The 10,971-nt window shown below is 39.7% G+C and overlaps 1 protein-coding gene across 5 annotated transcripts in view; it reads left to right on the top strand.

Moving 5' to 3' along the window:
- The window catches only part of WNK1 (WNK lysine deficient protein kinase 1), a 160,920-nt gene that overhangs the window by 137,249 nt on the left and 12,700 nt on the right, over window positions 1-10,971 (top strand). For 4 of the 5 annotated variants that reach the window (XM_061638651.1, XM_061638654.1, XM_061638653.1 and 1 more), the window contains 6 exons: window positions 1,608-1,691; window positions 6,345-6,431; window positions 7,250-7,319; window positions 7,759-7,832; window positions 8,603-9,228; window positions 10,129-10,331. In XM_061638651.1, coding sequence (XP_061494635.1) covers window positions 1,608-1,691; window positions 6,345-6,431; window positions 7,250-7,319; window positions 7,759-7,832; window positions 8,603-9,228; window positions 10,129-10,331 — 1,144 coding nt within the window. The remainder of the gene's footprint in view (window positions 1-1,607; window positions 1,692-6,344; window positions 6,432-7,249; window positions 7,320-7,758; window positions 7,833-8,602; window positions 9,229-10,128; window positions 10,332-10,971) is intronic. The other variant, XM_061638652.1, reaches the window with a different exon arrangement.

The raw sequence follows: 10,971 nt of genomic DNA, 5'->3' as shown, positions 1-10,971 counted from the left end.
GTAACAGTGTTTCAGTTCATATGTTTACCAAAAAGGACCATAAAAAGACATTATCCCAGAATGAATTTTGAACAGCTATGTATTTTTGAGTGGGGGTTGCCATAGGTGTTCTGAGGTTCTGCATTTTATTTTTTAGCCACTTTCATTTCTGTTATTAAACATGGAAGTAGCTGGAATGTGCTTTCTAACTTTGCTGTCAGACTGAAGTGCCCCATTCTACTGCCTCTAACATATTTTGGTAGCTTGGCTGAGTTTTTCTTTGTATTTGCATGTCCAGACATCTTTTAAAAAAGGGTGGGAAAACTTTAGTCCTCCAGATGTTGCTGAACTACATTTCCCATCAGTCCCAGCCAGAATGGCCAATAGTCAAGGCTGATGGGAGTTGTAGCTCCAACATCCAGTAGGCTGCTAGCTTTTATGAATTCGATTAAACCAAAACACACACAGCCACCACCACTGCTTAGAGCCTTTTTACGCTTTTGGTTGGTACCAAATCAGCATTGCAAATAATTAAAATAACCATAATCCACAAATACTGACTTTAGCTAGCTAGGCCTCCTGAATGTACTTGTGCAACTACCTGCATGGGAAGAGAGGTGGTTCTGTTCCAGATAACACAGCATGGTGTGTAAACAATAATACACATTTGGTAGTTTGTATCAGAATGGTTACAGCAAATCCTTTGTTGTATGATGGGAATAGATTTCTAAGCAGGAATACTGTAAGATTGTAATATTGGCCACTATGGACTTCTGTAATGCTATCTGAATCACAAACATGGTTTGCAATATCCAACACAGTATTGTGTATTAGTATTTGAGATACCAACATTGTCTTAAGAATTGTTTGGAGAAGACTGCTTAAAAGTGTTTTCTTCCACTTGGGGCTTTTTCATATATGACAATATTTTACGCAGGGACCACAGTAACTGTATTGGAAAACTGGTTACAGTGTTGCGGGGTTTTTTTGAGAAAATTCTTCTCTCCAGAGCAACATCCGTTGGCAAGCTTCTGTAGAGAGCAACATTTTTCTTACAAGAAGGTGATGTGAGAAGGAAAAAATCATGTATGAAATGAGAATAAAGGCAAATGTTGCACTGACTTTTAAGACCCCTTACCTGGTCTGTGTTGCCTTGTTTTAAAGTACACTTAGATGTGGAGTAGGTTGGTTTCCCTCCTGTAATAACTACAGCAACACTTTGAGTTTACAACAGAATTATCAGGATCCTGCTATCAATGAGGCATGGGGTAGGAGGAGAGGAAGTCTTAGCAAGAGATGAATGGTTGCCAGAAAATGGGCAGAGAAGGGGCAGCACTAAGGAAACTGAAAGCCGAAAAAGAAGGCAAGGCTTCCAACTGATGGTCAAAGTAGAAACACTTTTATTAGAGAATACAGAATTCCCAGCATGTTTCAGTATATCCCATTTCTCAGGGACAAGAAGATTTGCATTCCACGTAATCGTAGTAGTTAAGTCAAAGCACTTGGAAATTTGCTTCCATTTAGTTAATGATTCTCCTTCAGTATTAAAGCCTCCACAGGGAAATTCCTTTATTCTATATGATGTATGATCTTCTGTGACTGAACTTGAATTTCATGTCTGTCCATAGGCACTACCAGTAGGTTCTGAACTTCCAGCTGGCACTCCATCCAGTGAGCAGCTGCCACCCTTTCCGGGACCTACACTAACTCAGGTGCTATATGGCTGTCTGCTTCTTCTTTTTTCCTTTTCAAAGAGCATGTTTAAATTAAACTCTATTGCATGTTATTTCTTACTGCACTTTTAAAAACTAAGTAACTTTTTCTTTTATAAAAATTTGAAATAGTTTCTAATTTAGACACTACTTTTATCTCCTGGGATTGCTGTGCCTGAATGTGCAAGTTCCCTAAAGAAATAAAAGGTAGCTGCATAACTTTATGAGCACTAGCTTACAGCTGTTGTTCTTCCTTTGGGATTAGTGTATACTTCCTCTTACATTTGTTCTGGCTTTTGAAGACACTTTTTATCTTCGAAGCAGTTTATATCCACCACTTGGGGGTCCTTCAGTTACTGGAATTGACAGCTTTTGAAAAACCACAAGTGACATAAAGACCAGCTCAAGGAGTAGAGATGAACCTGTGACTCCAGCTTGAGGGGATGAATGGATGCTGCAGCAATAAGCTGAAGGATGCTAAAGCAGCATTATCTGTATAGTCTAAGACTTCTCAGAGATGGCCATCACTTAGTGTGTGAGGAAGAGAGTCAGTAGAACTTACCTAATGTGACTAAGATGCATGTTTTAGTATCTAGCATAAAACTAAAAATCAAGATGGAGAATTCCTAAATAAAATCAGATTGCTTCTTAATTATTGCCTTGCTTGTATATACATAAGGTCCCCCTAGCTGAATGTTCTGTTTCCAGTAGTTGTCACCCAGGTGCCTCTGGCACTCCCACACGGGGGACTATATATGTAACAGCATAGTCTAAAGCTGCTGATTAGTATATAATGACCAGGGCTTTGTGAGCTCTGTGACTGTAGGTTGCTGAATTTGCTATAAGACTGTTTCAGGTTATCTTTCTCCATTAATTTTTGCTTTGAGCTGGAAATGGTTGTAGCCATCTTTGTGGTATAGGCCCCCCAACAAAATGTTGTTAAATATGAAGCGCACTGTGAGATGAAATGGGTAATTTTTGTCAACATCACATATTTTGGACTAACTTTGATGCCTTACCAATCAGTGTTGCTATGCTATTGTCCTGGCTGGGTATGTAAACAAATTCCTGAATGAATTATACAGATTAAAGGTATATTTTTATACCTTTACTTATGCCTTTCTTTTCTGTTTTCATACTATTCCTTTATAACACAATGCTAACAGTGCTTTAAATGCTGTAGAAAACATATCATGAGGGAGGCTAAGGGTAATGTCTAGTTTCCAAAAGCGCAGGTAATGGGTTTCATACCTAGCTGGATAACTGTTTTTAGCCTTTGTGCTGCAAATGTACTGGAAAGTTGCTTCTCAAAAATATTAGTGTGATATTTTTGGGAGGCAACATTCCATGCCTGATAGCAGATATTCTACTTCCATTGCAAATTGATTGGGGGAATGGGATCGAGACTGCATCATGCATGATTAGAGCCAGATTCTTATCTTTTAAGACTTTGGGAGAAATAGGCTTGGAGAATGGAACAATCCAAGGAGAATTTGTTTCCCAGGGAGGGTCTGAAGCAGATGGAGTTTAATGAATGCACATGAGCTGGCTCCTTCCCTTTCTAGAAGATAGGATGCTATGTAGATTTAACTACTGCCCTTGCCAATGAAGGATAATGGCCTATATCTTGATGTGCCAAGACATGGCTTTAGTGGAATTGATTGTAATTCGCTTTTGTGTGTCCATGTAATAACATCATGCAGTTTGATTGCTTTCAACTGACATCTGCTGAGCAATAGTGAGCTATGCTTTTCGAAATTTTGTAAGTGATGGTGTGACAAATATTGGGTGGGGGAAGAAATCTGTGCCAATTCAGCACAGAATATCGCAGGAACCTGGTATCACAACAATCTCCAGAGCGGTTCAAGGATTTGATGTTGCTAGCTTTATCTACTTTGCTATCTAATGTGATAGTGTAACTTTCAGAAACTTGTTATTCAAAGAAACCTGGTTTGGATAACACTGATGAATGTAGCTTGAATCAGACCCTCTTCAGTTGCTAATCTAGACCTTTTGTAATCTTCAGAAAAATGTTTTTATGGACTTTCCCAGGAGGATCCCTCTGCCTGTGTAGCTCTGAGACGGGCTCCCGTCTTAGATGAAACTTTTTCAGCTATAAATTCAGTCAGAAGGGTCTTTTCTGACTGGGGATAATTTCTTCCGGATAAGGAAGAAATGTGAGATTTCCCACATAGCTTTGTCGTGACTGTGGGAGTCTGGAATTCGTCAGAATTGTCTGCGAAAGAAAGGCTTCCAGCTGCTCAGACGGAGCGAGGATTTCTATGCTAGCTCAGCTGAATAAGTGACCCGTTTTTTTTCTTTAAAGAACAACGGACTAGCAGGCAAACATCCTCCTGTCTATGCTTATCATTTTCTTATCTATACAGCTAAAGAGATTTGTCAAAGTAACAGCAATTAAGATAACCTAGGTGAGTTACGACTTTCCTTCTTTACTCACGGAACTAAGGGGGAAGAAAACAAAAATAGCCTATCTTTCTTTTATTGCAAAAAGCTGATATGGAAAATAGCATTTTAAAGATTACAACGGATGAGGGATTTCTGATTGGAAGAGATAAGAAAAATCTTTTTGATTTCTTTTGTGTAATATATGCATGGGACTATTTTCCCTGATCTACTTTTTTTTTTGACGAATCTGCTCATTCTCTCTGCTACTAGTTATTTGGACGCTGTGAACTAAAGCTGTTTTTGCACTTCTGGGCATATAAGAGATAAGGACTGTCTAGCGTGTGACGTCAGTTGGTTGGAAAGATTAACTCCTTTGTAACTGGATAAAGAAATAAACTGCTCTTTGCTTGGGAGATTGAAAATTGAAGGAGTTTTGTTCCTTTGGCTTTAAGAATGACAATTAAGAAGATTATGGATGTACAAGAAGGGACTTTATCTTTAGACATGTTTCAGAAAATAATGAATGAGATTAAGTCAATAAAACAAGAACTGAGAAATAATAGACAAGCGTGGAAAATTGAATTTCACGAAATGAGACAGGAGCTGAAAGAAATTCAGGATTCTATGAGAAAGGAGAATAAAGATAGATCTGGAAAACCAAAAAAAGATGAAAGAGAAATTAAAGGCAAGGTTCAAACTTTGGAGATTGGATTAAATATGGACATGAAAAAAGATTTGGATTTCCTGGCTCTGACGGATCCTGGAGACAAATATTATAGTTTGGAATTCAGCGCTGTCCCTGAAGGAATTGAAGAGATTGGAGATAAAGATATTATCGGTTCAAAAAAATTCCTGGACTGGAAGGATTTGATGGAATTTGAAATGGAGAAAGTTAACAGAATTAATCCCTGTTTTGTGTCAATGGAAAAATCTTCAAGAGATGTACTAGTGTATCATGTGGAAAAGAGGAACAGAGATGCGGCTTTGCAGCAATACTTCAGTGATATGTTCGGAATTCATGGCAAGAAAATATCTGTGATGGAGGAAATTCCTATCAGACTTTTATTATATGACTATGACAGCAAGATTTTTGGATGCGTGGAGATGGAAGATGGAAGATGGACCTAATACGGATAAAGACAGAAGAGCGATTTGAAATTACTGGATTTAGTAGACTTGATGAGTTGGATTAATTGACATGTTTATTTAGGAAAAAAAATTGATTGATATATATCTCAAGGATTGGAAACTTCTCTTTGACTTTTTGTGGAAGATTAAAATGATATGATGTTAATGAGATTTGAAACCAATTAAGATAACCGCTGGAGGAAGGTGATTTTATAATCTATTAAGAGATAGGTTTGTTATATATTATAGATTTATAGCTGAACTATGACAAATCGGAAGTCAATATTTTTATATTTTTTTCTCTCTTTTCTTTTTTTATTGTATTAGTTATTGATTTGTGTTTTTGTTTTTTTTGTATTGTTTTGGTTTTGAAAATTTGAATAAAAATTAATTGAAAAAAAAAAGGAAGATGTTATGCAGGTAACCAGTTTCATGAGATTATGAGATAGAGAGAGAGAGATTTATATTTGTTATAAAATAAAAAGGAAAACAAAAAAGGAAATATTTGCTACAATATTAAATTGAGTGCTGTGCTGAAATTTCTCTTCCAATTTTATTAAACTTTTCTTCTCCAGTGGGGGGGAAAAATGTTTTTATAATGTTTCCATGTACCTCTCCTCTTATTTTTCACCATAGCTTTTCTCCAAAACTTGAGTGCATGTCAGTTCTGAGTATATGCCATGTAAACAGCAGTCGATTTCTCAGTTCACTTTATACACCTGAAGTAGTCTGTTGCCTAAAACATTTGTCACAATAAAATAGCCTCCAAGGCGCCCCATACAGAATTTTTCTGAAGGAGGGTCTCTGTGTCTTAGGGTGCTGTGGGCAGGTGTACCTTCAGAATACACACACTGTTCTGGACTCCTTTCTAGATTTTTTTACATGAAATTGTTTAGCTATAGAGAAGTCTGACTACTGCATTATATGTTGTTGTAAATGACATTATTGTTTGGCAAATTCATACTCATGAATGTAAGAGGATTAAAAGATAAGGGTACCATGGTCTTCTGGTTTCTCATTGAATTTCTGATGTCACTTCAGAATTCTGTTTGTATAGGTTAGATGTCAGGTGTAGGAAGGGTTAAAGGGGCAACAGCTAACTGTTTGTCCTTTTTGCAGTCCCAGCAACCTCTGGAAGATCTAGATGCTCAGTTGAGAAGAGCCCTGAGTCCAGAGACAGTTCCAACAACATCAGCTCCTTCCTGTGTAAGTTTTTCTGAAGTAGCGACTGAAAAGGTTCAAAATGCCCATCTGCATCTGACCTATGTTGCTTCTATGCAATAGAAGCCCATGGCAAAAGAAGCATTTTTACCAAGTGTTTACAACTTACAAGTTTCATTTCCAGGTGCCACAAATCAAATGCAGTTTTGGCAAAGAGCTCTTCATCTCGTAATACATCTAGTAGAACCTTTTGGGATGAAGATTAATGTAAGAAGTGTCAGTGTACTGGATTTTATACTCTATCCTGACTAGAATTCAGAATGTTGCTGTGCCTGCCATCACTTTGAAATAGGGCAGATTTTATATTTGGCCTTAATGATTATAGGAAGGTGGAAAGGAAAAGGAAAGCAGGAGTAAGATCTTGGTATAGATGCCAAGATGTTTAATGCTCTTATTGGTCAGGAATGACCAGTTCAGGCACCATTCTATTCTTCGTGGAGTGGTTCTCCAATAAAATCTCAGGAATAGGCACAATGCTGCATACAAAACTCAGAGAGGGAAAATTAAAAAGTGGAGTAAATAGTCAAAGATATGCCAGGTCTGCACCACTTTAGACTCCATGTGGGGGCTCACATGACTGAATGATTCAGCTCTTCTCCCTGACATCTAGTTTTCTATGTAGAAGATTTTTGGGCATGGAGTGACATTCAATCATGTGAGGCCCCCTCCTGCATCCCAGATACAAGTTTACCACCTCAGTGAGAGAACTAACGTTTTCCCCATTTGTGAAAACAAGCAGTGGAGTTGTATAGCAGTGGAGTTGTATATTGATGCTGGCGATCAATATTTTTCGTTTTTCATAGTCTCTGCCATCAATGGTTTCTACAACGGTTACTGGAACAGTGTCTGCACCAGAACAGCCTATAAATACTGGTAAGAATCTTTTGGAATGAACAATGGCTGAATGAGCACACTTGCTGACTGCAATTGGTAATGCTAGAGGTTTTGTTCATGAATCCTGGGTAAGAAGATCATAATTCCAAAGGTATTTGCTTTTGGAACTTGACACCCCCCCAAAAAAAGAAATCCAATTAAGTAGCTAGGTTGATACAGGGTGAAAGTATGATTGCTGTTAAGCAGCCAAGGTCACTAAATGATCTCAGAACAAAAGCCTCCCAACTCCCAATTCTTCTGCGTAACTAGGAAAAAAGTAAGACTTTGTTAATTAAAACTGCTAAAGCAGGTTTGTGGGGGCTTCCTTTGATATAATTTGAGGAACATATTTTTGAATTTACTCTTAGAATTCTCTTCACAAATGTTGTACATCATAATATTTGAATCGCGACTCCTTTTACCACTTTTTCTGTTCCAGAATCTCAGGATGCAGGCAGTTGTGCCACAGCTACCACCTCAGGAGTTGCAGTTCTTAAGATGGGCCGTTTTCAGGTATTTCAGCTGAGTGCTTTTACAGTGTTTTGTTGTGCCTATCCTAGCTACTCTGTGGCTTTGATTGCTCCTGTTTTGTCAATGGGAAGAATTGAGGCTGAGCGAATACTGTATAACTATTGTGGTTGAACTGGACCATCAGCATCTCACCACTCTTACTGACATTCTTAAAAAGGTGTCCATCTTATCTCATTAGCTATTTTCATTTTGTGTCTATGGCATTTAGTGTCGACTCAGGTTTTTAAACAGCAAATGGTCTGCCTTTTCTGAGTACAGTAGGGCCCCGCTCATACAGCGGGTTACATTCCGGACCCCCGCTGTAAAGCAAAAACCACTGTAAAGCGGATCCCATTGACTTACATTGACCAAAATGGCGCCCGGCAGCAAAAAACCACCGTAAAAGTGGAACAAGCGCTGTAAAGTGGGGCCTTTCTACAATTCACAACCGCTGTATTAGCAGAACGCTGTAAAGCGGGGCCCTACTGTACATATTTGACTGGAGAGAGTACACCATTTAAAATTGTTCTGACCTTTTCTGTGAAGCCTTTGGCACAACCTCTAGTTCCCATGCCTTACTATGTGCAACTGAACAACCACATATTTTCTGCTTACCCCACTTTCACATTCCTCTTCTTCTTTTATGTCTCCTGTGTCAGATCTGAAATTGTAAGCTGCTCAGGGCAGGGACCTGTCCCTTTGTACTTTGTAAAGTGCCAGGCATACCCATGGTGCTCTATCTATAATAATGTATATTGCCCCATTGTATCTAGGTGTCGGTAGCAGTGGACGATCAGAAAGAGAGTGGAAGCAAGCCCAAGCACTTTGACACAACCAGCTCAGATTCCTCATCTTTGTCTAGCAGTAGCCCAGAGAGTACTCTGGTGAAGCCAACCTCCAGTGGGATAGCTGAAGCCATTGCTGTAGTGGATGGAGTTTTTTCACACACTTCCACCAGGCAGTTGCAGCCAACCAGGGTTGGGCGTTTCCAGGTGACAACAACAGCAACAGATCAAGTGGGTCGTTTTTCTGTTTCTAGAACTCAAGATGAGGTGACCTGTGTGGAAAGAGAGGCCCCTGCAATAGCCCCTCTGTCTGTAGACGCTGAGCAAGTCTCTTCTCCAGTCACAACTCCGAAATCAGAGTTTGCAGAGAGAAGGCATTCTCTGCATCTGAATGGGCCATCGTCTGAGCTGGAAGCTGCCTTCCTGAGTGGTGCAGCTCAGGAGCTAGATGATGGCTCAGGGAGTCCAGACTCTCTCCATCCGCCTGGGTCAAAGATCAGTCTTCCAGTCCAGAGCCTTAGCAACTCGTTCAACTCTTCCTACATGAGCAGTGATAATGAGTCGGATATAGAAGATGAAGACTTGAAATGTGAGCTGCGTCAATTGCGGGAGAAGTAAGTCCCCCCCCCCTTATTTATGGGGACATGTGAAAAGAAGTATTACCTGACTGAAAGATTTCTCCCATGTAATGGAACTAAAAAGCATTATCTGCAGACAACACTTGCAGGGATTTTTTTATAGTGAGGTCTGTGATAGTTTTCTTTGGTTCTTTCTAGAGGAATTAATACTTCTTCATCATACATCACCTTGTTAACAGATAGGAGACTGAGAAGATAGTGGTTTCCCTGTGGGCCACTCTAGTCAATTCATGGCAGAGGCAAGGTTTGAACTGGAGACATCTGCATCACAGTTCAGTCTTAGGTGCTAAAAGGGAATGAGTGGACACTCTAGCTCATCAGTACATGGACTAAAGTATAGAGTTGTCATGCTCCTGGCTTTATCACTTTGGCTAATTACAAAAGAATTGAAGAAACAGCTATAAATCTGCCTGGCAAGAGCCTGTGAGCTTCCAGAAGCAACAGAATGCTGATGGTAGTTGAGCCAAGAGAGGAAAGCAATCTGAAGCAGGAGTGGGGATCCTGTGTTCTTGGACTCCCAGTTCTCATCATCTCTGACTGCTGGCCATGCTGGCTGGGACTGATGAGAATTGTATTTTATTTGTTTATTTTATATCCCACTTTTCATCATCAAAAGACCCAGGAACATACAGTAAGATAACACAATGAAACAATGCAGCACAATTAACGAAAGCATTGCCTATCTGTCCATATTTATCCAATTTTTCTCCTGAAACTTTTCTGTCTACCTCTAGCCTGGCCTGAAGAGCACTATACAGCTCTTCTTCCATGCTGTTTGGAAGAAACATCTTAATGCCTAAGCAACTAGCTTCTTGCCCATCCAGTATTGGAGTGATTGGGTGTCATGAGATAACATGTCGCCTTTCTGTGTTTTAGGCACCTTAAAGAGATCCAAGAGCTTCAAAGTCGCCAAAAGGTGGAGATTGAACTGCTTTACAAAAAATTGGGCAAGGTACCTCCAGCGGTAATCATCCCTCCTGCTGCTCCTCTGTCAGGCAGGCGAAGAAGACCTACTAAAGGGAAAGGCAGCAGATCCAGCCGCAGTAGCTCCCAGGGTAACAAGAGCCCTCAAATTTTGGGTAAGACACTCTAGAAATGGCCATGGGGTGAGCAGGTTGGCTTAGTGTAGTGTCTTGAGACCTCTTACTTTGGTAGGCTGCTTAATATGGACTTGACTTGCTGAAATGGAAACTTTTGTGGCTTAGCTTTGGTATCTGAGACTGCATTGTATCCTTCAGGCTGCCACTGATTTTTATTTTTATCCCACTTTCTTCAAGGAGGTCAGAGTAGTTTATGTGGTCCCTCTTCCCTTCCTCCTTTTGTGATGTACCTTAAATTGAAAGCAAGTGACTGGCCCTGATGAGCTTAATGTCTGACTGAGGACTTGAACTGAAGTCTCCCCAGCCAAAGTTCAGTAGTCTTTATCCACTACACCATTCTGGTGCTTAAGTTTCACATAACACTTAAATTGTATCTCTCAGCCTTTTCACTGTGTGCTTCAGACTTAAATGAGAATTGAAGAAGTGCTGAGGGATTGTATTTGGGGCAAAGCAAGGCTTCCAGCAGCATATTTCTGTGGGGCGTGTCCAGTGAAGACATGTAAATACTGAGTTAATTATTAGTTACCTTGTGGAAATGTTACGTGACTGAATATTCTTTCCATTTTTAGTCACAAGCAGAGGTATAGAGATCCTGGGGAAGTGTTTCCTTTTTTTGTCC

This window comes from Rhineura floridana, chromosome 8 (assembly GCF_030035675.1).
Source record: "Rhineura floridana isolate rRhiFlo1 chromosome 8, rRhiFlo1.hap2, whole genome shotgun sequence".
In the NCBI taxonomy this organism is placed as follows: Eukaryota; Metazoa; Chordata; class Lepidosauria; order Squamata; family Rhineuridae; genus Rhineura; species Rhineura floridana.
The sequence above is the reverse complement of the archived record's forward strand: the minus strand, read 5'-3'. Positions and strand labels throughout refer to the sequence as shown.